The following is a 27,792-nucleotide window of genomic DNA, read 5'->3' as shown; positions in this document are numbered from 1 at the left end:
AACATTTAAATAATGAGATTAATCTTTGAGTAGTTGGATGAAGGTGGATAGAAAGTGTAAGAGAAATGTATTTTAATGTTAGAGGTCCCTGGTTGCAAAAGAAATCGAGAGTCTCTGGGTTAGTGGATGTATCCTGGGATCTCACCCAGTAGACTGAACTGCAATAGTTCATTCAAATCTTTATCATTCATCGTATCTCTCAATCAGTTGAATTTTGGCTCGTGATGTTCTGGGGTCATAGAAGGCATGAGCTGTATCTCTGATTTCCTGGCAATGTTTTTTGTTACTCGATTACAGCATTATAGTGTAATAGGACACAGGCAATCTGACTGCAGACTGGAAATGACTGTTGTTGTGGAGTATTAAATGACCCGATAAGCGAATCTTCACAGACACACAGTGACATGAAAATAAAAGTGAATGAAGAATCAAATGTTTTTACAGGCTTTCTTAAAAACATCATTTATTAGCAATCCCACCAGCTTGGGTGGGTGTCAGTTGTCTTTTTATGTTTTTTTCTGGTACAGTTCTTTACATGGCGAGAAGAAGGTGGGTGGATACTGAGAGAGGTGTGCAGGCACTTCATGGGAGCAGCTGGGACACGGTTGAAGGCCGTTCTCGTTGCATGCTGTGCACTTGAGGGCTTTGAATGAGTCCGTGAAGCAGTTCCTGAACACAGACATCTTGCTGCCATGGCACATAGAGCAGGGCATGAAGGCAAAGCCGCCACACGTCTGGCATGTGTGGGGGTGCTGTACCCTCTGTGGAACAACACACACACACACACTTGAGAGAAAGGCAGCTGTGGAAGTGGAGTACTTTTATGGGGGAACTGGTGCAGGTTTTTTCTGTGAGAGCCTGAGTCACAGTAATGCAGCACATGACTCATGAATGATGAATGGGTGTGTGTGTGGGATGGGGGGCATGTTTTTATATATTGGTGGGGACCAGATGACCCCACAAGGATAGGCATATCTGACATTTTTTGACCTTGTGGAGACATTTGGCTTGTATTTAAAAAAACAAAACAAAACAAAACAAAACTAAAAGAATTAAAAGTCTTCATTTTGGTTGCTAAGGTTAGGGTTAGATTTGGGTGTAGGTTTCTTTAATAATTATGTCAATGGAAGGTCCTCACAAGGATAGTAAGACAAATGCGTGTGTGTGCACACACAAATGCTATTTCATTTGCTGAAGCAATATTGACATTATCCATTATTCACATGGCATTTACTGATGCCAATCCATAATTTCTGACAGTTTACTGATGTGTCTGTACTTAATCATGTCATAACTCAGACCTCAGTGCTCTTTAACATTTGTCTCACATCCTGACTTGATTTCTTTTTTGCAAAGATCAATTGTCAGCTCCTGTAACAGCTCTGTTCCGGCATTGGATTCTGCCACTTGTAATCCACTTGGGATAAACATGCCTGCCAAATTACTGCACTAATTAATACATGACACTTTTAGGTGGAGGGAAAAAGACTTCCTTAAGGATTCTTTGGATAATTAAGGGTTTTTAGCTTCTACTTGAAACCATCTTTGTAATGATCTTTGTAATGATCTTTGTAATGATCTACATAGAACTACACAGAGGCTCCCGGTGCTTAAAGGGTAACCCAAAGCTAATTAGGGTTCTATATTATTTTGTTTATTCATCTTCAGAAAATGCTTTATGCTGGTCAGGATGGTGGTGAATCCAGAGTTAATACCAGAAACACTGGATAGAAAGCCAATCCATCACATGGCACGAAGCACACACATTTACACACTCATTTACACCTAGTTCCAATCTAGAGTCAGCAGTGCCATTGGTGGGAAATGGAAGCAAACCCAGGTGAACATGCAAAACTCACACATGGACAGTTACCAGAGCTTAAAGCTGCAGTATTAACCTTTTTTGGTTAAAAATAAAAATATTAATTTGCATGTCCTTTATTGTCACCACGCCTTTGTGTGGTTACATCACGTCCGTAAACAGAAAGAAGAAGATCCAGGTACTATATCATGTGTGTGGGGGCTGAGGATGGTGGAGTGTTTGTAGCTTGTCATTAAAAGACTTGCTTAGAATTTAAACTTGTCATCTAGATGGTATAGAGGTTCTAAACACAATTATTGTTGACATCTGGGAAATCAGCTGTTGTCAAAAACCAAGAAACCTCGACTGAGGAGAGCCTGCAGTATAAAAGGAAAAGGGACAGAACCCGTGCTAAAACGAGAATAAATATCAGCATGGTTTTTGAGAGGTGGCGACATCTGAGAGAGATCTGAAGGGATTGAAGTCTGACACAGAGATGTCTTTTTTTCTGCTGAACAGGTAAGACATTTCAGTGGCTCAGTAGGTAGCTAGCTACCATTAGCACATTTGTTCAGTACTGCAGCTTTAAGGTCACTGAGGACCGAATCAGAGACCCTGGAACTGTGAGATGGTTACGTTACCCATTGCACCACCATGAAGCCCAGAGTTCTGACCTTTTTAACATTTAACATTTGTGTAGTAATTCTCAAGATCTAGTGAATGTAATTCTCAGTGAGATCTAGTGAATACTCTATACCTCTACCAAGTACAATTGGCGATATTTTTCATCCCATAGACAATATATAAATCTTACTGGCCATATACTATATGAGAAGTCAACATTTTTTGCACCCATTCTACTAACGTTTCATGATTAAACCTCAACCAAAAATGCTAGAAATCAAGGAATAAATATAAGTGACCTGAGAACTGTTTGAAACGTTTCATCTTAATAGAAACAATCTGAAACTAACTCGAGGAAAAGGTCTTTATCTTGACCTTGACACTCTTTAGGCATTTGTGGAACCATATATTTGTTTTTGCAATTGATTCTTGCACTATCTGAGTGTTTTCTTTTCAGGCTTTATTTGTTTAATGTGAGTGCCTTTGATAAAGCACAAATGTAAAGCCTCATTAGGATCTAAGAGCAGATAGTAAAGATTTAAGACTTTGATATATCAGTTGTTTAATCTTTAGCCTCTTTAATTGCCATTCAGAGCATTTTTGTTTTGTCTGTGGCACTAACAGCCATAAACATAAGAAATTCAGAAAGAATGTGCTTTGACTGGCAGTGCATGCTATGCAAGCAAATTGTAAGCAAAGTAAGTGTATGTGTGTGTGTGTGTGTGTGTGTGTGTGTGTGTGTGTGTGTGTGTGTGTGTGTGTGTGTGTGTGTGTGTGTGTGTGTGTGTGTGTGTGTGTGTGTGTGTGTGTGTGTGTGTGTGTGTGTGTGTGTGTGTGTGTGTGTGTGTGGTAGTAGTTTGAAATTCTGGCACAGGTCACAAAACTCACTGAGAATTATATTAGGTAGTCTACTACTCTATCACTAGCTGATCGAAATAGTAGTAGAAGTTTAAGTTTTCTGCTTATTATCACATGCATTTGTCCAAAAAGTGCTTTTTCATGTTCATTTTACCTCAATTTTGGTCAGGAGATCTTGCAGTTCCCCTGATTCATTCATACTCAATATTTTCTCTGCACCCTGTAAAAAAAAAAAAAAGCAAAGCTTTAAATATATGTATAAAAATGTATGGTTTTATATATATATATATATATATATATATATATATATATATATATATATATATATATATATATATATATATATACTTTTCCTAATATACATTTAATTTATACCATCATGGCAAGGCTTACACCAACATTTAGTTAATACTAATACAGGGAAAATTATATACATACTACATACTATGATGCCAGGTAAAAGTTTTTGAGCACCTGGAGTTTCTTATGTTTTATTACAGTTTACTCGCTATTATCACTACAGACAAAGCTAAATGATACAGTATAGCAGTCAAAGAAGAGAACCTAAATCTATCTGGAGCTTTTTAACTGCTCACTCTCAGATCCTAATGGGACTCTAAATGAGTATTTTAGTAAGAGCAGGTACATTTGGAGAGTAAACCTGTCAAACTCATAAATAAAACACTCATAGCCAGTGTTTGACTGTAAAACATAAATATGTGATGTGTTGCTAGAGCCTAATAAGAGTCATAAAGGTCTAGATCAGTGGTCACCAACCCTCTTCCTTGAGATCTACCTTCATGCAGGTTTTTATCTCCAACCAAAATCTAGCACACCCATTTTAGTTGATCAAGAACTTCTTAAGAAATTCTAATGATTAGATGGTCAGGTAGACACGATTATGGTTGGAGCTAAATTCTTCAGGATGGTAGATCTCCAGGAACAGGGTTGATGGCCACTCGTCTAGATTGTTCCAACCTACAGTAGCTGTAGGTATTTCTAACATTTCTCAATTCACTAAACCTTCAATATTAAACATTTCTCAATTCAGCTATATTCACTTTTCATTAAAATGAGATAATTTAAACAAAAATGCACAAATTTTGGCCGCTCAAAAACTTTTGACTGAGAACTATAGTCATATCTTGTTGTAATAAATATATTTGTACGATCTTATAGTTCTTTATTATGTAAACACAACCATAGAATGAAAAAAGCTTATGAATAAAAGCAGAAGTCTCACAGTTTGTAGAGAGAGCACTGACCCCCAGGTAGTGTCCATCGATGAAGACTACAGGGAGGGGTGGGGGCTCTCCTACCCGTCTGCAGCGTGCCTCCAGCTCCTTGCCATACTCGCTGTCCAGAGCAATGTTCTTCTCCATGAACTTCACCCTGTGGTTCTGGAAAATCTTGCGCACCAACTCGCAGCGTTCAAACGTCGTCCTGACCACACGGAAACTGGTGGTGTAGATCACGATCCGGCCAAACTCTAGAGTCAGCTCAGGCTACAGTGCAGAGAAAAGAACAGATACCACATGACTTCAGCACATTTAATCAAGTGAGCTTATCTTTCTGTCCATTTCTAAAATGTATCATATGTATTCACACGCATTCAATAGCCTGTTCTGTAAAACCGGTCTGGGTGATTCCATGATTGGGGTGCCATGATATAAAATGTACAAATATTCATGTAATCTAAAGATAGAAGATGTATTAAACATGGGTAAGGTGTCCACCATAACTAGCTATATGCATAATTCAAATAATTAACCTACAAAATTTACAGCAGTCCTACAAAAAACAATATATAATAATATATGGCATAGTCACCGTAACTAAATTTTCCAAAATTGTATTTAAAAATATTGGCATTAATGTGTGAATCTGCTTAATGCTAGAAACATAATTTTCCATGAGTCATCCATTATAGGTGATGAAAAATCTACAATTAATTTTGTCCCACAACATTCACCCAACCCTGTTACCTAAACACTCTATATATACCACAAGTCACATGTTCAACAGGAAATTGCATCATATGAATTTCCTGAAGCTCATGGGAAGAAGAAAAATAAATTCTCTAATTTTTTGTTTCTTGACTTTCAGTGATATTGTGATATTGACTGACAAGGTCTATTAGAAAGTGCCACCATGTTAGCTTAATTATACTGTAAGTCATAATTAAGTCATTAGAACAACTTTAGTCCAAAATTAGTAAAATACAACAAATCAGCAAAGAAACCTTGTAAGTAATCTTTAAACATGTTGTCGCCTGAAATGTGTTTGATGCAAGCAAATGGTTAAATGCATATTTTAGATTCAGTGCTGCAAAAAAGTTTCATGTTTAAGCGTTAAAAAGGCGAAATACTTCGACAATCATGGCATCACTCTTCTATAGTGAAAAACTCTACACAAACATTTGAATTGGAGTTAATTGAATGGTGTCCTGTGACACAGGGTGTATTCCCACTTCATGTTCAGTGTTTCCGGGATAGACTCTGGATTCACTACAACTCTGACCAGGACAAAATGCTTACTGACGATGAATGAATGAATAAAGTAAATTGAAACATTGATCAGTGACTAAAAATCACAATCACAATCAAAATAAATATACAAATATTGTTTAACTCTATTTCCTCATATTTTCAAGAAATTCTTTCATTTAGGAGTTGCAAGCCTTCATGGGATTTTGTGAGCCACTGTGGCTGTGATTACATTTGTACTTCTAGCACATAAAGTCATGTGTTAAAGTGTGAATCAGATCTTCACACTTCACACTCTGTAGTGTGTGGGATGCTTAAAAGGTGCATATGCCAAAATTTGACTGTGCAAGGCAAATGGTGATTAGGAATTTTACGGTAGGAATGCTGTAGGAAAGAGTATATAACCTTTTAATCTTTTCATAAACAGCAATGAGCAGTGTTTCAGCATTTCTGCACTGATCTAAAGTGTTTAAATCCATCCATCCATTTTCTGTACTGCTTATCCTACACAGGGTTGCAGGGAGCCTAGACCCTATCCCAGGGAACTTGGGGTATGAGGAGGGGGACACCAGCCCATTGCAGGCCACAATCTCTACCGACAATTTAGAAATGCCAATCAGCCTACAATGCATGTCTTTGGACTGGGGGAGGAACCTGGAGTACCTGGAGGAAACCCCCAAAAGCAGAGGGAGAACATGCAAACTCTGTGCATATGGGGTGGAGACAGGTGTTGAACCCCCAGTGCTGGAGGTGCAAGGCAAATGTGCCAAACACTAAGCCACCATGCCCCTTAAGTGTTTAAATCATAATTAGGAATTTAAAAACAGTGTCAGCTCCAACCTTAAACAACTAAAGGAGAAAAATCAGAATGAATTCTGTTCTGAATGCAAAAGCCAACAGGATATGTCATAGTTCATTCACTCATTCATCTTAGCAAATGACAATATCCTGAATATAGTTACGTTTATCTAGTGTTTTACAATAATATCCATTTTATGATTGCAATAAACTAAATATAACGCAATGCTTAAACCTATTTCTAGACATGTATTACTCATTTCAAGCTTGAAAGCATGTTGTTTTTTTTACAGATCATTTTAAAAGAAGCAAAATTAATTGCCAGTAGAATAAGTAAATGTAAAGATTGAAATGAATAAATGCATCTGAAACAAGCTGAATAATGTTATATGTGATTTATAATAATCTTATAATAAGAAATATTAACACCCATATTGAAGATATTTTTACTTATTAAGATGTCATTTTTTGCAGCATTTATTCATTCATTCATCTTCAGTAACCTTTATCCTGGTCCGAGTCAAAGTCCGGAGTCTATCCCAAGAACAATGGGTTTGAAGCAATTCATCACAATTTCATCACCGTGCACACACATTCACCTACTCATTCACACCTTGGGCATGTTTTTGGGATGTGGGAGGAACCCAGAGTACCTGGATGAAACTTGCATGAACATGGGGAAAACATGTACAGAATCTCCACACAGACAGTAACCCAAGTTCAGAATCAAACTGTGGACCCTGTAGTTGTGAGATGTGAAAAATAAAACCTTGACTGTGAGGTCATGGGGTCATATCAAATTGGATTATTTTAAACGGAGTGGAAAGTGTAAACCAAACAGAAAGGGCAAACTGAATCACTGATCACTGAACAAATGTATGACAAGTGATCTTCAGGGGATGTTTAGAGGAGTGAAATCACTAAACTGTGCTGGTCTCTGAGACTACATCACTGGTTAATCACATCACACAAGTACAGTGTGATCTCTGTGAATAACAGAAAGCTGTACTCAGACATCAGTGTGCTTCTCACCAGCGTTTCTTCTGAAATTTTGGTATGAATAAACATTTATGAATAAAAATGTCAAGTTTGGACTCATTATACCGTCGGAAATTCATTGTACCATATGGAAGCATCACATTTACGTTTACGTTTGCAATCGGGCACATGGTTGCTTAGTGGTTAGCGCGTTCTCCTCACACCTCCAGGGTTGGGTGTTCGATTCCTATCGTGTGTGTGAGGAGTTTGCATGTTCTGCAGGGGTTTCCACCGGGTACTCCGGTTTCCTCCCCCAGTCCAAAAACATGCATGGTCGCCTGATTGGCATGCCCATAGTGACTGGGATAAAGTGGATAATGAGGATGTTCATATGTTGAGAGTCTGGTTTGGTGGACTGTGCATTGACAGTACTCCTTTTGACACAATGACACGTCTGTCAATGTTCCAGAATGAACGCTGAACCATATATTAGTAATTATAATCCTTTACACATGTGTATTTCAACAACTGGCACATCAGGTTTGTCAGATTAATATCTAGTGAAGTGTACATGGATGTGGTGGTGAAATTTAAGCAGAACATGGAACAGCTGGGGTGCCTCCTGGAGAAGTTTGAGAAATGCACCTGTGTTGTTCAAACTTGCAAAATATCAGGAACTTTTTTGGAAAATCCAAGTAATATTTTTCAGTACATTTAGTATATTATTGGTAACATGAATTTATTTTAATGCTATACACCAAATATACCAAGTAACCCTTTACTGCCCAGATAAATCATTAAAAAAAAAAAAAAAAAAACATTTTCATGAGACTTTGTGCTTGGACTTTGTGGACTTTGTGACTAAGACTACAATCTACAGTGGTAGACCTGCAGTTTTACTTCATCAAGGAAAACGATTAAATTAACTTACTTTTGTATCCTGCATCATACATCACTAACTTAAACAAGTTAGACTCAATACTCCAGAAAATGTTTGATCCTAACTCCACAAATTCAACTGCACAAATAGTACAAGTGCATTGAACTTGATATCCAATGAAAGCCATTGAGAGAGTGAACAGAAAGAGGAAGTCGGGGAAATTCATTAAGCTGATTAACTTAGCTGAAACACTTAAAGAAATCTCTCATTAATCTTTCATTGTACAGTGACCTTGGCCTCTGAGAAAGCTCGTTTGCCCAGCCAGAGCATAAGAGAGTCAGAGAGAAGGTGTAACCAATCACTGATCAGGAAGGAGACCCTGACCCCCCCTGAGGACATCTGGGACAGATAATTCTGTTTAAAAAAGGGTTTTTTAAAATTGAGGACCTAACACATTATTAGGACAAATCGAATTCAAATTCGGTTTGCATTGGGATGAGAAAGGCAAGAAGAGCTTGAAAAAGAGCAGGTAGTTCAGCATGTCCCTTTGGGTACTCTGCTGTAGAGCAGCCTTTAAATTTTTGTGCTTAAATTACTTACCTCAGTGACTTTGGTCAGGTTGTCGAATACTATTTGACCAGCACTGACTTTGTGCTTGACTCCCCGCACTGTCCCATTCTTGCTCAGGATGTTGACCCGTTTGGTGCTGAACACTCTGTCCTTGTCCTTGGCTCCAGCATACAGGAGCAAATCATCTGGTTCGGTCTCACTGTCGTCCAACTCAGAGCCCAAGTACACTGCAATGTGACCATTGGGCTCTCCACTGGTGGATGGTGTGCTTGCTCGCTCCACTTCTGAGCTACTGGTGCAGTCCGAGTCCAGAGAGTCAGACGGCCCGTCATCTTTAAACATCTCCTTCAGAACCCGGCCACTGCTCCCTGAAGCCACCCTGAACCTCACCCGCTTCTGGGGCTTTTCACCCTCCACTGTTAACAAAGTCCGCTCCATTGCGTCTCCAAAACAGCTTACATCTTCCACAGAATGTTGCTTTAATCCACTGGTTTCTTGAACAGGTAAGCTTTATTTCCTTTATTTCTCCATATTTTCCAGCAGTCTTTAGTGGTACAAAATCCTCAGGAAAAGGCTGAGCTCTGAGGCAGACTTCAGCAGCCTCATTGCCAGTGTTACTGAACAAGTTAATAATGCATGCATGTGTGCCATGGTTACTGAGAAAGCAAGCCATGACGAAACCGATAGTGCTCTTTAAATTTTCATCACACTTTGAATTTTTTTTCTTTCTCAGTAGCTTTGAGACAGTTGTATGTACAGTGGGAAGGTGATTTAAAAACGATCATCTCCCTTTTAATAAACAGTTTATGTGCAAAAGATTTTTGGATTATGACGGACAATTTAAGCTAAGAGACTAGCAGCTTTATTTATAATTCATTCACGTTAGGCTATATGTGCATGTTTTGAGTGATGCATTGATTTGTATTTCATGGACTTAGCCTTATTTATATACAGTATACCACATAATTAAGCCACATGATTCTTGGCAAGTAAATCAAAAAGGAAAGGTTTTATATTTTCATACATTGTTCTTTTATATCTGCAGCATCAGAGCAGGCTTTTATGTATATGTACCACTTACTGAAATTAAACTGGGTCTACACCCACACACCTGCTGCACAACGACAAATGACTGCCATATGGAGAAACTGAGCTGTTCTCTTATTGGCTGCTATTTACCTTCATGAGCCTTCTTGTGCAACTGCTGGCTGACGAACTCCACTCAGCAGACCCCTAGCAGGCCACTTAATACTAACACCTGGGTTGGATCACAGGTGGTGATATGGCCGTCTAGACATGTGATATATCAGGTGTAAATGAAACAAAGTCGTTTCAATGGAGTATGTCATTATAGGAGTTTCCACCAAAGCCAATGGAAGAATCAGGCATTCAGTGAAAGATCATCAGACATCTATAGTATTTCACTGTATTTCTTTCAGATTTTTTGAACCGCTATTTGTTGTTTATCTCATGTCCTACTTAATAAAAATTGTGGTCGCTGAAAACAGGTGAGAAAACAAATGATGTGAACTACCAACATTCAACCATGTTCTCTGTCAATTTAGAAACCTCCGAATCTTAATATTCAGGGTTTTTTGATACTGCTTTCGATTTACCTTTATTCAGAACTCAGAATCATGTCGTATTTGACCTACGTTCAAGCCACAAAAGTAAGGAAAAAAACATGGATACCTCCATGTTCATCTTTTGTTAGCAAGAGTCTAGCTAGCTAACCGTGATGAATGATGTATATTTACCTTCACAAAACAGTGAACCATGTAGACAATGTTATAGCATTAACAACGCAATATCATTCCCTACAGGATTATTGCAGTCAAAAATGCTTGCTTTTGCTGCAGTTTTTTTTTTCTTCAAAATTTCTGATGCATCATTTTTTTGGCGGAAAACTACTTGAATTGACAAAATTCCAATTGCACGAAATAGTTTTGCTCCTAATGTTGCAGAGTATTAATATTAGTAAATTATTAGTATTAACTAATAAACTCACAATATTCTGAGGAACTTATTTACCAACAAACATCACTGAAAGACAATTTCAAGTAGTTTTCATCAAAAAGCACAAAAAAAACTCGGCAAGTCGCATTGCAAATTTTGAAAAACGCAGCAGCAAAATCAAGCATTTTTGGCCACAACAATCACAAAACTTCTCTGCCAAATCCTGTATGGACTGTGCAATGTGTCTGTACGGTATGTTGATTGACCTAAAGCAAATACTAGTATATACAGCAAAACTCACTTAAAGGTGAGTGCTACTTCGTTTATTTTTATGCTGTGAGCAGCCATGTTGATTTGATGTTACTTGCTGAACTCGGAGTTGAGGAGACCATCCTTCATTCCCAAATAGGAATTCACAGTTTTCTTTGGCTTTTCCTGGTGGGAGGTCGACTCAGACGTTATGAGTTATGACCTTCAGTCGAATGTAATATTAACTGGGCAGCTTGCATGCTTGTACTTTGTGGGGATGGCTTTTGAGTAAATTCTGAAGATAGAAGCTGTATTTGTTTGAATTTTTTATTCATTTTATTCATTCATCCTGGTCTGGATCACAGTGGATCCAAAGTCAGACTGGGACAGTGGGTGCGAGTTAAAAATATACCCTACCCTGGCTGAGATGGCAGTCCATTGCAACACACCATGCACACATACATACAGATACTCCATCACACCTTGGGGTAACTTAGAGTCACCAAATCCACCTACTAGCATGTTTTTTGTAAGGTAGGAGGAAATTTGAGAACCCACAGGAAACCCACACAGTCATGAGGAGAGTATGCAAAACCCTGCATACACAGTAACCTGAACTCAGGACCGACCCATGGACCCTACTGCCATGAGTCACCAACACTACCCACTACACTACCATGTTGTGCTGTTTGAGCTTTTATGTATACAACACAGTTAGCTTCAGCTAATTTCACTTTAACATAGCAGCGTCGCATCAGACTCGTCCAAAGCAGTTCCATGTAAGGGGGCTTCTCTGAGTTATCTAGCAGATACACTAACCAGTATCTGTGCTCCACTGACAGAAAGACTGCCACATTGTTCCATTATGAAGCTATACCAATTAAAAACAGAAATCCAGATTCAGAAAGAGGACTTACTAACTGCATATCATTAAAACAAATTCAGTCAGAAGACAACTGTGAGCCAGGACCTAGCCAGCCTATTCCTGTCTGTTCTAATGGTAATCACATACCTGAATCTCTCATTTATACTGCAATGACTCTCTCTTCTCTCTGTTACAGTATGCCCAGGTCTGGTTTCTGCTGCTTCCCTTTATTGTCAGGGTCAGATCTGCTGGTTCTGGAGGCTTTGGTGCATTATGGGATTTCTGTATCTCTTGATATAAGGGGCATTTAGACAGCAATAAATGATGGTGTCAGTTATGGAGGCATCAGTAAGTGGTGCCATACACATTATCTCTGTTTATGCAACATGCTGATCACCTTCACTGAGCTTACTGAGGGCGAATGAAATGACAGACACACCACATGAAAAAGGACCTTAATGTTGTCTGAAGTGAATAAATTAGAGTTAAAAACACAGCCACACTGGTCAGTTACTGTATCTTAAGTTGACTGCAACCCATCAGTAACACATCAGTTATGAAAGAAGTCTGACTATTAGGACTTTGAGATGGGAGATTCCAAAGCCAAATGCTCAAGAGAAACAATCTCAAAAGTCACTTCACTGTTCCCATAATACCAACTAGACATCTCTGTTTGCATTGCTAGTTGTTGTTATTGGAGCAGTGAAGTGAGGAAATGTACGGAAAAAGAGCACTCTCAGAACTTCAGAACCCCATGGAATTAATGTCTTGTTTTCATGACAGCTATTATTTCATTAACCAACCAGTGTTTAACCTCCTACAGCTTCATAAGCACTTTGCTTCCACAACTGATTAAGGACTTTTCTAAGATCTTTGTTAATTTAACTTTTTACCACACCTACACTAATTTCTTAAGTGCACTGCCACTTACACCCTGGATCCCTAGTTGTTCATGGTGTCAATGATTTGTTTTCAGGGCATCCTCACGCATGCAGTCATGGTGGCCGAGAGGTTAAGGCGTTGGACTCGAAATCCAATAGGGTTTCCCTGCACAGGTTCGAATCCTGTCTGTGACGGTCAGTTTTGCAGTTGTAGGCCAATGGTTAAGGTTACTGATCAGAAGGTTGGGGGTTCAAGACCCAAAGTTGCCACTGTTGGACCCTGGAGCAAGGCCCTTAACCCTCTCTGCTGTAGGAGTGCAGTATCATGGCTCACCTGCACTCTGACTGCAGCTTCCTAACTGGAACAGGCAGGAATATGCACAGAAAAGATTTTCACTGTGATGTAATATATTTGTAACAAATAAAGGCTTAAAGAAGAAGCCTTTATTTGGTTAAGGGCCTTGCTTAAGGTCATAACAATGGCAGCTTTGCAGTGCTGGGGCTTGAACTCCCCTCCTTCTGATCAGTAACCCAGAGTCTTAGCTGTTGGCCTACCACTGCAAAATAGCTCATCACAGGCAGAATTCGAACCTGTGCAGGGAAACCTCATTGGATTTCGAGTCCAACGCCTTAACCTCCCAGAACCCCATGGAATCAATGTCAAGTTTTGATGACAGCTATTATTTCATTTACCAACCAGTGTTTAACCTCCTACAGCTTCATAAGCACTTTACTTCCGCAACTGATTAAGGACTTTTCTAAGATCATTGTTAATTTAACTTTTTACCACACCTACACTAATTTCTTAAGTGCACTGCCACTTACACCCTGGATTCTTGTTCTATGGTTGGTCCCTAGTTGTTCATGGTGTCAATGATTTGGATACAGGGCATCCTCACAAATGCAGTCATGGTGGCCGAGAGGTTAAGGCGTTGGACTCGAAATCCAATGGGGTTTCCCTGCACAGGTTCGAATCCTGTCCATGACGGTCAGTTTTGCAGTTGTAGGCCAATGGTTAAGGTTACTGATCAGAAGGTTGGGGGTTCAAGCCCCAAAGTTGCCACTGTTGGACCCTGAAGCAAGGCCCTTAACCCTCTCTGCTGTAGGAGTGCTGTATCATGGCTCACCTGCACTCTGACTGCAGCTTCCTAACTGGAGCAAGCAGGAATATGCACAGAAAAGATTTTCACTGTGATGTAATATATTTGTAACAAATAAAGGCTTAAAGAAGAAGCCTTTATTTGGTTAAGTGCCTTTCTTAAGGTCATAACAGTGTCATAACATTCAAGTCCAATGCCTTAACCTATCAGCCACCATGACAGTGGAGGGGATCATGCCCTGTATGTAAATCATTGGCACCATGAACAACTAGGGACCAACCATAGAACAAGAATCCAGGGTGTACTCTGGCCTACTACTGCAAAACTGACCGTCACGGACAGGATTCGAACCTGTGCAGGGAAACCCCATTGGATTTCGAGTCCAACGCCTTAACCTCTCGGCCACCGTGACTGTGTTCATGATGATGCCCTGAAAACAAATCATTGACACCATGAACAACTAGGGATCCAGGGTGTAAGCACAAGCAGTGCACTTAAGAAATTAGTGTAGGTGTGGTAAAAAGTTAAATTAACAAAGTTCTTAGAAAAGTCATGGAAGAAAAGTCCTTATGATGCTGTAGGAGGTTAACCACTGGTTGGTAAATTAAATAATAGCTGTCATCAAAACATGACATTAATTCCATGGGGTTCTGAAGCTCTGAGAATGCTCTCCAGGAACAAATAGGGAGCAACCATAGAACAAGAATCTAGGGGATAACAGTGGCAATGCACTTAAGCAATACAAAAATCATCCCTCTGTATTTGGTATAACCATGTGCCTTCCTTACCTTCCTCTGTGTCTTTGTGTGTATTGTTGAAGTTTAGTTCCGTGAGTACTCACTTTCCCTCTGTCCTTGGTTCTCTAATCTATCTAAGTTTCAATTAACCATTTTCCCTTCCGCAGATCATGTTTCATTGATGATATAATGTGGTAAGATATAAAATGAGGCCACCTAGTGGTTCGGGGTCTGTTAGAACCTGCTTACATGGCTTACAGCTAGAACTGACACTGCTGACAAAGAGAGAAGGACCCTTAAAAGGATAGCTGCTAAATGCCCCAAAAGTATAGCCACAAAAATAGCTACAAAATTGCACTAACACTTCTATGACCCAATCTCAACAAGCTGTAAGCTTAACAAAGTTGAAATTCACAGCAGGGTTTCCATTTGGACACATTTATATCAAAAGACCAGAGTACACAAATGCATAACATGGTATAAGGAGCATAAACGTGAAGCGACAGAAAGCAGTAATATTTGAAAAGTGTAACAAATATAATTAAATACATGAGCCAAGGTAATCAGCAAATGAATACTGATACAACAACTAATGCATTCCAACTGCATGTCTCCCATATTAAAAGAAATGTAAGCAGAATATTTGATTTCCTTTAAACCCTGCAACTAAACAAGAAATACTAATAAACTTTAAATCATGCTCAGTCAGTAAAATGAGTAGCAGTTAATGTATGAATCATATATACATTAATTAGTGTAAATCTTCATATCCTGAATTCATTCTATGCAACTGAGCAAAGATAATCCCCAGACTCTGTTTATGTCATGACAAATATTTGCTATATGTGAATGAATGAATTAATAAGAGAAGGATTCTAGACAAGTGACAGCAGCTTTAATGGTGAAAAGGTCTCTGCTAGGACAAACCAGCAGGGGGCAGGCTCTGATCTACCTGCTCACAGAATCCCAAACCCCTAATGACACGTGAGACGGATACAGTAATATTCTAGACTGAATATGAGACACATCTAAAATGTAGGCATGAGCCACAGAGGGGAAAGAAATGAACAGAAAAGGGCACACATGGATTTCAGGCGTGATGAATGTTTTCAGGTTGTTCAATTTCAAATACCAATGTGTAGTGTAAAGATGATACATTTGTGTTTAACATTTTATAGGTTACAGTTATTTCATTCTAGAGAACTAACACCTAATACAAAATCATTGTCTCTTTTCATCCTGTAAAATAAACTCTCAGCCTGTCACACTTAGACATTTTTTTTTCAGCAGAATTATAGTTTATATGGGGGGCATGGTGGTTTAGTGGTTAGCACATTTGCCTCCCATCATGGAGCTGGAGGCTTGAATCCCTCCTGCGTGGAGTTTGCATGCTCTCCCTGTGCTTTGGGAGTTCCCTCCAAGTATATATCTCACAAAAGTGAGTACACCCCTCACATTTTTGTAAATATTTGATTATATCTTTAATGTGACAACACTGAAGAGATGACACTTTGCTACAATGTAAAGAAGTGAGTGTACAGCTTGTGCAACAGTGTAAATTTGCTGTCCCCTCAAAATAACTCAACACACAGCCATTAATGTCTAACCCGCTGGCAACAAAAGTGAGTACACCCCTAAGTGAAAATGTCCAAATTGGCCCCAATTAGCCATTTCCCCTCTCCCATGTCATGTGACTTGTTAGTGCTACAAGGTCTCAGGTGTGAATGGGGAGCAGGTGTGTTAAATTTGGTGTCATCGCTCTCACACTCCCTCATACTGGTCACTGGAAGTTCAACATGGCACTTCTTGGCAAAGAACTCGCTGAAGATCTGAAAAAAAAGTATTGTTGCTCTACATAAAGATGGCCTAGGCTATAAGAAGATTGCCAAGACCCTGACACTGAGCTGCAACACGGTGGCCAAGACCATACAGCGGTTTAACAGGACAGGTTCCACTCAGAACAGGCCTCGCCATGGTCGACCAAAGAAGTTGAGTGCACATGCTCAGCGTCATATCCAGAGGTTGTCTTTGGGAAATAGACGTATGAGTGCTGCCAGCATTGCTGCAGAGGTTGAAGGGGTGGGGGGTCAGCCTGTCAGTGCTCAGACCATACACTGCACACTGCATCAAATTGGTCTGCATGGCTGCTGTCCCAGAAGGAAGCCTCTTCTAAAGATGATGCACAAGAAAGCCTGCAAACAGTTTGCTGAAGACAAGCAGACTAAGGACATGGATTATTGGAACCATGTCCTGTGGTCTGATGAGACCAAGATAAAATTATTGGGTTCAGATGATGTCAAGTGTGTGTGGAAGCAACCAGGTGAGGAGTACAAAGACAAGTGTGCCTTGCCTACAGTCAAGCATGGTGGTGGGAGTGTCATGGACTGGGGCTGCATGAGTGCTGTCGGCACTGGGGAGCTACAGTTCATTGAGGGAACCATGAATACCAACATGTACTGTGACATACTGAAGCAGAGCATGATCCCCTCCCTTTGAAGACTGGGCCACAGGGCAGTATTCCAGCATGATAACGACCACTGCCTTGCTAAAGAAGCTGAGGGTGAAGGTGATGAACTGGCCAAGCATGTCTCCAGACCTAAACCCTATTGAGCAACTGTGGAGCAGCACAAGGTGGAGGAGCACAAGGTCTCTAACGTCCACCAGCTCTGTGATGTCGTCATGGAGGAGTGGAAGAGGACTCCAGTGGCAACCTGTGAAGCTCTGGTGAACTCCATGCCCAAGAGGGTTAAGGCAGTGCTGGAAAATAATGGTGGCCACACAAAATATTGACACTTTGGGCCCAATTTGGACATTTTCACTTAGAGGTGTACTCACTTGTTGCCAGCGGCTTAGACATTAATGGCTGTGTGTTGAGTTATTTTGAGGGGACAGCAAATTTACACTCTTACACAAGCTGTACACTCACTACTTTACATTGTAGCAAAGTGTCATCTCTTCAGTGTTGTCACATTAAAGATATAATCAAATATTTACAAAAATGTGAGGGGTGCACTCACTTTTGTGAGATACATACAGTATATATTCAAAATTCTGAAACTTTCCTTTTTCCAGTTTTAAAAGGATAAAAAAGTCAGTGTAGTCTCTGACTTGTGCACTGCACTTCAGTATTCAGTACAGCAAAGTCAGACCAATTTTAGAGCACAAGGTCACTATGGAGTGGCAGCAAATGAGAATTGAGGAAAAATGAGGAAAATGGGCTTTGCACACGCTCAGTGGTGGTTGGGACTCAAAGTACCAACTCTCTGATCACTAGTACAGAGCTTTAACTGCTGAGCTCTTTATATGCTCACCTCTCTAAATCTGTATATTTCTTATGTAGATACTGAAAATATGCCTACTGCACACTTCATTATAGCACAGATATATTGAAGATATACATCAATTAATGATAAACACAATAATAACTTTAACCTCAAGCCACCATGGCATTGTTAAAAAGCCCCGATCCACCACTGAAAGACCGCCACACGGCTTATGAACTCATGATCACGGTTATGAAGTCTGAGGGTGTCTGTGTTTTAATTAGCCTCACTGATCAATAACCTCTACAATGATTGTCCTTTAATCCCCAGGCTTTATTGTCCTGGTGGATACTCAGCTGTTGCTGGCCAAGATATTTGTTAGAAATAGGTGCTGCTGATTGTGTTATATGGAAAGATTATCCCCTTTGCCAGGGCAGGTGGTGCTTTCAGACTGCTGACTGAATGACAGACTCTGATTACACTTTCCTTTTCTGGAGTAGATTAGCTCTGTTTACTGTGATCACCAAGCATCCATGAGAAATCAACTGAGCCACCTTGTTTTGGACATGTTGTATTTCATTCTCTATGGTTTTGGATCCTGAACAATAGTTAGTTGAACAGTGTTTACTATTTCAGTAATTAAATCCACTGAATTGTTTGATTTTATTCTAAAACAGGAACAATCATAGTGAAATTGTGCTTATAAATAACTTAACATGTGATAATGAGATTAATCACACAAGTTTCTTTAACTCACTATATGATTGTTAACTCACATAAATTGTTGTAGGTCATGTTTTTTGTTTGAAACCATGCAAACAGATACAAAAGATACAAAAATTTGTAAGCAAAACATTCTACTGATTTGCACTGAAGTACTCTATTGTATTGTTGAAATGGGAAAAGGTCTTTATGGTCTTTGAAAACAATAGTCTCTTACAGTACATTGTGCGACGTTGAACTATTTACAGGTTTCTTCAGGAGCAAGTGAATTTTAGAGACAGGAATATATCATTAGAGAAGCAACCAAACGCAACATTTTTCATTCATTTACTGTACGTAGCTTCAGTTGTCCTGGTCAGGGTCAGAATGGTATGAAGGCTGATTTCTTTCTAGCCCAGACTGTGGATTCATGCAGCCTATCAGTGATAGTCGTGTAAGGGAGTAAGCACACATTCAATATGCCATTTAAAGTATAAATTACACTAAAGGGCATAATACAGAAGCATTAGTTTAGTATGAAATGGTTACACCTTTTCTGTTTACCATGTTTGCTGTTTTGTAGGATACACATTAGAGAATTACAGACTTGAAACACATTTCACTGATGAGATCTTGTCATATAATGCATTGCTTGACCTGAATAGCTTCACTGTCATGCTGTTGACAGATATCACGACCTGTCATTTGCATCCGTATTCACATGGATCCTGACTCATGTAGGAGGATGTTTATATAGTACAGTACATATTGTTTCCCTGATGGTTGTGAGAGCTTGGTACTGCTGTGGCTCATGCTCATATACAGAAACAACATGATAATAATGTTGATGGTTAGAAGGCAAGAGCAGGAAGATTGCTATATTCGGTTAGTAAGATTATTTCAGTCTGCAATGAAAGAAAAAATGTTATAATGCAGTAATAGACAAATAATACAGTCTGTAATCTGAGGAAAACTTCATTTACATGGCCACAGCTGCTTTAGGCAGTGCTGTGAAACTATAAATACATGTGATGCTAGATGTTTGAAAATGGTGTGGAGCTAATTTGCATCTTGTGAAGGCAGCACTGTTAATCACACTTCTTGAGGGAGGACTTCTTGTTTGTCAGTCCCATTCTTCTCTACACAGCCCTCTGGACACTGAGACATGAAAATAAATGTATCAGTGTCTATACAGCTTTCAAACCTGGCAGATGTCAATCCTGATGTTCAGGATCACTGGCAGATGTCAATCCTGATCTTCATCTTCATCTGAAGTTCTCAGGTGGTAAAGCGAGTTGTCCACTAATTGTAGGGTTGGCGGTTCGATTCCCGGCCCACATGACTCCACATGCTGAAGTTTCCTTGGGTAAGACACTGAACCCCAAGTTGCTCCTGATGGCAAGCTAGTGCCTTGCATGGCAGCTCTGCTACCATTGGTGTGTGAGTGTGTGTGAATGGGTGACTGAGAACCTGGGTAAAGCACTTTGTAGACCTGCTAAGGTTAAAAAAAACGCTATATAAGTGCCATATATTATTATACCATTCATGTCTCCCTTGTGACTGGGTGTTTTTTTTTTTTTTGTCTAGAATCATGCCTGTTATCAGTTCAGATGTTCTCAGAACGAATTAATCAAATGCTTGTCAGTGTAGCACATCCTCCAACCAGGAAAATAACATGGAGCCTGGCTGTGTTGCAATACTATGCACTTGTACTGACTTTATAACACTGTACAGTAAATGTGAGTTATTGTATTCACCTGTGTATTTGTGCATGCATGTGTGTGCAGCTTCATGTGTTAGTGATGCGTGTGTGTGTGTGTGTGGATTGGGCGCACAGTTATTATTTAGACTGATACAAACCCATAGATGAAGCCAGCTCACACAGTCAGAGGCAGGCTTCTTGTCACTGTTGCTAGGCAACACCAGGGGCTTTAGGCCCAAAATGTCTGTGCAGAAGTGCGATGTGGAGGAGAGGAGACATCAGTGAAAATGATACCCCACCATTAGGCTGTACGAGATTACAACAATTTATTGAATGTGCCATGAAGAAAACACAATAATCGATTATTTTGTTGTAGTGCATTAGAGAACATAACATTTAAAAAAAAAAAAAAAAGGTTTCGTTTCTCATTAAGGTTTTCAAATATGATCAAATGTCCTGGGTTTTTAATTGAGATAAATCATGGTGCCTTCAGTTTCTTTGGGATGTCCTGAAACAGTTACACCGTGAAAAAATAACTGTGACAAATGTAATGATAATCTAAACAAATGTAGCTTAATTGTGCGAACTGAGTCAAAAGGATCCAAATGACCACCACAGGATGACTGCTGACTATATATTATTTGGGAAGAAGTCTGTGTTCTTAGCACAGCAGTGACACTGATACTGGCAGTGTGTATTGTGGTCATACGAGTGTATTAGGCACATGTATTTGGATATTTACTGGCCACTTAATTAGACCATAGCTCATCTATTTTACACTCAATTTCTCAGGACTGTTGTTGGCAGAATATTTTGCAGGTGTTTTAATATTTTAAACTCCCTGTAATGTTCCTTGTATCAGCAGCACACACACTGCCATGCAACTACCAAATCTGTCATTGACATGCTGCTGAGTATGAATTGTCACTAAAATAATAACTGGGCTGTTAAAGCAGCCTTTATTTTGTCATGTACACATAACTCTTTTCTTCACATATCCCAGCTTGTTAGGAAGCTGTGGTCAGAGCACAGGGTCAGCCACGATATAGCACTGCAGAGCAGAGAGTGTTAAGGGGCTTACTCAAGGGCCCAATGGTGGCTGTGCTGGGGCTTGAACCCCCAACCTTCTGATCAGTAACAGGGCCTTAACCATTGAGCCCCATGGTGGCAGCCCTATGGTGGCAGGCAGCTATATGGTGGTCTCTTTCCATTGATGAATGGGGTACAGAGGGCTGACAATTTGTACACAGCAACAGGAGCTATTATCAGTACCTGTATACCTACCATGTGCACTTATGTGGTGGGTTTACTTGGCCAGTGAGTGCATGTAATACAATGTATGTGTACCTAATAAAGTGGCCACTTGGTGTAACTTATAGTCCCCAAAACATGCAGGTTGTTTATTGCAGTCCAAAATAGTAATTAGGATTACCTGATGGAAAGTATTATATAAAAAAGGGCATAGTCGTGATCGCCTCAAGCACTGAGCTAAAGGAGTAGAGTGCAGCTCATTGTCCCTCTGCAATCCCCCTCTCGAAACAATGAGTAACTGCATCTGGGAATCTCCTTCAGAGCATGCTACTCGTCATAAACATCGGGGGCAACATACTACTGACCACTTTTTCTTTTTTTAAATTTACTAATAATTAATATATAATTCACATTTACATCTGCGTAGCACTTATAATTTACTATTTGACAATTCGTCCTCCCGAATGCCTCAGTTATGGAATCTAATCGACGTTGGCCGTTAGCTAGGTCTCCCCTATGTGCTCAAAATGGTACAGTCCAGCATGTGAAGCGGCGCTCGTTTCTCACTATTCTCTTATCCACCCTTTGCACACGTTCGCGCGCGCGCGTTTTACTTGTTCTTCAGCGGCTGCACAGAGCAGTGAGTCGGACTAATGCTTGTCGTTTAGCGGAACGATGAATGTCAGCCAGAAATAAATGCTTCTACAACGGAGGGTGAGGGCGGAGACGCTAAAATCTGCTGACCACGAGCGGCGCTGAATAAATTCCTGGACAGGAGAGAGCGGAAAACAGGGTAAAGTGCGTGTGACAGGTGCTCGCTCTCATTCGGCGTGTGTTTAGCTGAGATGCCGCCGGTCCAGAGAACCATGTCAGATCTGCGCTCGCGTGTTGAAGGTAAGACATGGATAACCCCAAAGATATCCTGTTATAAGGGTTACGTTGGCGCTTAACAAGTGTGAGTGACACCACCCGTGTGCTTAAGGTTTCTGTGGTGGACAAACTGTTGCGAGATGTAATTAAGCATCTCAGTGTTCTCAGTGACAGTGTAGCACACTTCAGCTGATCAGAGGAAATCTGAACTTCCTGACAAGTCGATGCATCAGACCCTGGGCCTTGGACAGTTTGTGTTCTCTCGGATCCCCTGTCAACTTAGAAGTGTCCTCTTAATCTACTGCTGACTGCAGTAATGCTGACTGTAGCAAGCATAGCAGAGCTGCTTAAAGGTGCAATAGTCGATTTTTTTACATTTCTTACTTGTACAAATGACCTGGACGTTATGTAAAATCTGATCAAAAACATTGGATTAATCTGCGGCTTTAAAAAAAAGTTTATAAAGTCAGTGAGAAAACCGTTTGGAAAACTATCTTCTGGTCAGAAAGGTTTGTTTATGTTTGGATGCGCCTTCTGTCAGTCATTTTATAGAAACCCTAAGATTCTGGGGGCGGAGCTTTATGGGCATGGGCGGAGCTTTGTGAACATGGGTTGGAATAGTGGTGTGAGCCCAAGGAGTAAAAAATTTTTATATATATATATATATATATATATATATATATATATATATATATATATATATATAAAATTTCTTCAAATGTTGAATGCACCAACCTGTCCTGGGCAGAGGGGGGAGAAAGCCTAATTATACCTAATGCACCTTTAAGTGACCGGACACTGATTCCAGAGCAGATGGCATTTTCACACTGCATTGTCATGTAGAAAGTGTCTCACTATGACTTATTTTATTTATTTAGAGTTATTTATGACTATGACTTATTTAGAGTTATTTCGATTATTCTGACTAATATATTTTGTTCATTTTTCTCAACTTGATCAAGCTAAATAGTCCAAGTCCTGTTCTCCAGTGCATAGAGACATTTTTATTCAATAGTCCCAGTTTCATTTGAAAGCCGAACATTGCTGTAAGTTGTAAGCTAGTTTACAAATTGCCAAACCAGCACTAATTATACATTTTGGTACTAAAAGTATTTAAGATTGCACTGATGACTGTCTTCCCAGTTTTTGGTTAAAAATGGTTTATGTTGTGGTTCTACTTCATAGTCCATATTAACCATATTCTTGCTGCAGAAATCATTGAGGCATTAAGTAGGCCTAACCCTAGTTCATATTCTGTTAGGACTTAATGTACATCAGGCGAAGCAGATTATGTAGTATTTATTTTGTACGAAGCACTAAATAAGAAGACCTGCTGCTTTTGTAGAAATGTTCCTCCTTATGTAGACAGATCCACAGGTTGTTCACCTGTTTGCATCTGTGCTGTTTTGAACGGTGAGGACTTCCGCTTTTCACCTTCGCTGTTTAGCAGCCATGCCTGATGTAATCATGAAGACATGTACTGTAGAAGCGTGATGTGGAACTAGAAAAGGTTATGGTCAGCTTGGACGACGAGGACGGTTGTAGATGAGCCCGCTCTTTCAAGGGTCAAACACGATATTAAATATCAAGTGGGATTTTGACTTCATGTCTATTTTGGCAGTATGCTGCGTGTGTTACTAACACATGCGACTGAGACTCCGTTTCAGCTTGGTGGAAAATGATTAGCATTTGACGAACAAATGATGGTCGATCGCAAACGACTAAGTGTGCGTATGAGGGAGCTGTAAATAATTCAACAAATTGCGAGATTGTCGACTGCAGCTGTTTTCATGCGATTAAACCCATAAATAATTCAGCAACTTGTTCCATTATCCCAGTTTTCTGGTTTACCAACTCAAAGAGCGAGCTCTCCATTTCCCACTCAGGTTGTCTCTCGCTCCCTCCCCACCTTGATGGGAAAGTATCCTATTTATCTGTGCAAGCATTTCTAAGTATGATGTGATCGATAAGCCCTGTGGGTCTTGTGACCTCCATTGTCCTCTGAGAGAGAGAGATAGAGAGAGATGTTTTTAAATGTGATATTTAGTGCAGCTTGTGCTGTTCTTGGGGGAGTGTGCCAATGTATTTGCCTGCTGCGTGACGTTTAATCACTGCAGTGCATCAGGCTGGCTGTGTAATCTATGTAATCTAGCCCAGCTCGGTGCATCAGGTCTCTCTCTCTCTCTCTCTCTCTCTCTCTCTCTCTCTCACTCACACACACACACACACACATACACGCCTGTCATCTTCTCTTTTCACTAACAAAGTTAAACTTGTGCCTCAATGGTGCTCTGATAAATGTGGCAGTATTTAAAAATAAATAAATAAATAAATTTGCTGCAGTATTCCATTTTTTTTAACATTTCTCAAATCTGTTGCACAACATATGCCATGTTGTTGATACTCTATAATGTGGATTTTACCAGAAGGAGAGTACAATTTTCAAAGCCTTCTTTATCCTCACATTACTTAATACAGTTTGTGGTTAATTGGACCAAGGTGCATTGCAAAAAGAAATGAAAGCCTTTTCTCTGTGGAGACAGGAAGGCAGAATATCAGCAGGCTGAGCCAGGGAGCTCGCCAAAGCAGCTTTATCTATGTGTGTATGTACGAGTTAGTGACGAGAGGAGGCGGTGTGGACGTGGAGGTGGAGATCAGAGATTGGGATCCGAGGAGGTGTCCACAACGACGCCGATGAGAAGATTCGGGATTTTATGAGCCAGCCAAATGTTTCCACGAAATAGCATCACGAACAGGCGTTTTCTTTTTCTCCTTCAGCTTACTCTGAGCTGCATTCATGACTCGTTTTCTCGCTCACTGTCTCTCGCTCACTGTCTCTCGCTCACTGTCTCTCGCTCACTGTCTCTCGCTCACTGTCTCTCGCTCACTGTCTCTCGCTCACTGTCTCTCGCTCACTGTCTCTCTCTCTCTCTCTCTCTCTCTCTGAAGCAGCAGCAGGCAATATAATACTCGTGACTATTTGAGATTCAACAGTTTATGTGTACCAGCCTTGGAAGTGATGAGCTGTGGAAAGGCAGTGCTGTTGTATTGGCTGTGATGCAGAGCGCTGATAAATTATACGCAGAAGTAAGTGAAATTTTCACTACATGATTTTGAGCATGCTGCTGTCACGGTGGCTGTTCTCTCTGACTCAGCGACACAGTCTGAACCCGAAGATCCGAGGCTGAACTCACTGCTGTTTGTCTTTGTCCTTTGGAACAAACAGCACACCTTAGTAAATACCTGATAACCATGAACCTTGGCCCAGAGCTGACGTAAGTGGGAAAACCTGATCATAATGGAATTCTGTTCATAATAACCCCCAAAAGACTTCTTGCTGATCATTGCATAAATGGCAAACTGTTGTCAAAATAAGATCATTACCTCACAAGACGTTTCACACAGACATTTATTATTTAAGGAATAAACTATAACAGGGTTTATTTTCCTGTAACAGCACATCCCAAAGTGGTTTATTGTGGTTTATTCTTCTTACACCACAGCAGTTTGCCAATACATGTGAATTTGAATGTATTAATGAATGACATGCCAAATTTGTAACCATTACCATACAGTTACATTTAATGTTGTGTAATGTCCATGAAACGGTACGTGATTATGGTACGTTATAGCAGCTACAAACACTCGTTTATTCATACTCATCTTTTTTCCCCTCTCGTGACGATAACAAAAAAAACCAGCTTGAAGCTCCCGAGTCATGCAACAGAAAAGCGTCCATCTTATCACCTGGTATCACCTTCATCCCGAAGGTGCACAGCCTTCTGTGGCCTGGTTTCCACAAGAGCAGAAATTGGCTGTGTCTTCTAAGTGAAAGGGATGGCATACTCTCTCCCATATCAATCACAGGGACACTGGCCAATCATGGGTGTCTATGATTGCTCATATATGTGGAAGGGGGTAGATAGCGCTCTCCTCCGTCTGTGTGACACCACTCTGTAACTAGAAGCATCTGTTAGCCTTCACTCTCCCGCATGGGTAGCTGTCAAATGCTTAGGGCCAAGATTAAATTAGAGAGAAAATCACAGGGGAACCAAAAAAAAAAAACCCAAACAAACAAAAAAATACGCAGCTTGTCGGGTTACCAAGAAACCACAAACTCCTCTGTCCTGGATGGTGGAAAACATCCTGACTGTTACAAAACTCTGCCGCTGGAGATTCCTTCTGTAAATGTTAAATAAACATCATCTTCTTACAGAAATCTTCACTATCAGTTATTTATTTTACTGTTAAGACAACAAAAAATAAAACCTCGTGAAATCAGCCCCGTTGTTTGCAAAAGAAACGTTTCTCTGTTTTCAAATCGCTGGGACCAGATCGTCTTCACCCGCTGTCCAATAGGTCACTCGCAGGTTTTTAATATTAGGAGAAGACTCACCAACTGTATGTACCTTCTGCCAGAATCAATTATCCTTCAAACAGGTTTTATTAGACTGTATTGGTCTTAACCCCATGAGAAACCTTTTTTATTCAGTCAGTCATTTTATTAAGTCAAACCTCATGCAAACTTTAGCATTTTTAGGAAAAATCCATTTTAAAAACCTTATATAGAGTTCCTTATAGGTTTCTCACCAAGGAAATGGCCATAGAAGCTGGCATGGTGTGGAAAACAAACAAACCGTTAAGATGACTGTAATCTGTAGTGAGCTTGGATTATGTGGAGCGTCCGCCATACACGTGTCGGATCCCATACACGTATTAGAACCTATACGCGTAGAAGAATGGGTGTGTTGATATAAATCAGAATTACAACCAACCCTGTTATCAGAGCTGCTGTTATCGAAACCTGTGTCCAGTTATTGTGCAGATATATTTTTCTTCCACAAAGTACTAAATTGTGGATTTAAGGTATCACCGAGGTAATATATCTTTTGCACTTTAACTAGAGAAACATAAGCGGAACATCTTTAAGGTGAAGTTGGTTTAGGAAGGTGTTTTTTTTTTTTTTTCCGGTTTCTTTTTATAATCATTCATTCACTGTGACAAAGCACAAGATTAAATGCCAGACTCTCTTCATCATATTCCACATTATATGAAGCTGTTCTGAAATCATTCTTTTACAAGGAGGTCGAGGGGGATTGTTCTGAGCGGTTGTAGTGCAGGAATAAAGCTGAGCTCTGCGTGTGCAGGCCAACAGGTCGCTCTCTGCTGGCACACGCTGCTGATGGAGCTGCGTCTCGCTGATGTGACTGCAGCACAAAAG

The 27,792-nt window shown here is 40.1% G+C and overlaps 2 protein-coding genes and 3 non-coding genes across 5 annotated transcripts in view; 3 read left to right on the top strand and 2 right to left on the bottom strand.

Annotated features, from left to right (window-relative positions):
• Nucleotides 1-446: 446 nt before the first annotated feature.
• On the bottom strand, nt 447-9,526 carry grxcr1a (glutaredoxin and cysteine rich domain containing 1 a). The gene is made up of 4 exons (XM_017473620.3): nt 9,026-9,526; nt 4,549-4,788; nt 3,438-3,503; nt 447-761 (listed from the first exon to the last, which is right to left on the bottom strand). The coding sequence occupies exons 1-4, from the start codon at nt 9,431-9,433 to the stop codon at nt 507-509; spliced, it is 969 nt and encodes a 322-aa protein (XP_017329109.1). The 5' UTR covers nt 9,434-9,526; the 3' UTR covers nt 447-506.
• A 3,533-nt stretch (nt 9,527-13,059) lies between these two features.
• Nucleotides 13,060-13,141, top strand: trnas-cga (transfer RNA serine (anticodon CGA)). The gene has a single exon. It is a non-coding gene; the product is annotated as a tRNA-Ser (tRNA).
• A 711-nt stretch (nt 13,142-13,852) lies between these two features.
• trnas-cga (transfer RNA serine (anticodon CGA)) lies at nt 13,853-13,934 on the top strand. Its single transcript has one exon. It is a non-coding gene; the product is annotated as a tRNA-Ser (tRNA).
• A 442-nt stretch (nt 13,935-14,376) lies between these two features.
• Nucleotides 14,377-14,458, bottom strand: trnas-cga (transfer RNA serine (anticodon CGA)). Its single transcript has one exon. It is a non-coding gene; the product is annotated as a tRNA-Ser (tRNA).
• A 7,808-nt stretch (nt 14,459-22,266) lies between these two features.
• The window catches only part of atp8a1 (ATPase phospholipid transporting 8A1), a 157,081-nt gene continuing 151,555 nt past the window's right edge, over nt 22,267-27,792 (top strand). The window contains exon 1 of the mRNA XM_053682041.1: nt 22,267-22,595. Within this exon, the coding sequence (XP_053538016.1) occupies nt 22,547-22,595 (49 nt within the window). The 5' untranslated portion in view covers nt 22,267-22,546. The remainder of the gene's footprint in view (nt 22,596-27,792) is intronic.

Source organism: Ictalurus punctatus, chromosome 8, assembly GCF_001660625.3.
Source record: "Ictalurus punctatus breed USDA103 chromosome 8, Coco_2.0, whole genome shotgun sequence".
Lineage (NCBI taxonomy): Eukaryota > Metazoa > Chordata > Actinopteri > Siluriformes > Ictaluridae > Ictalurus > Ictalurus punctatus.
The sequence above is the reverse complement of the archived record's forward strand: the minus strand, read 5'-3'. Positions and strand labels throughout refer to the sequence as shown.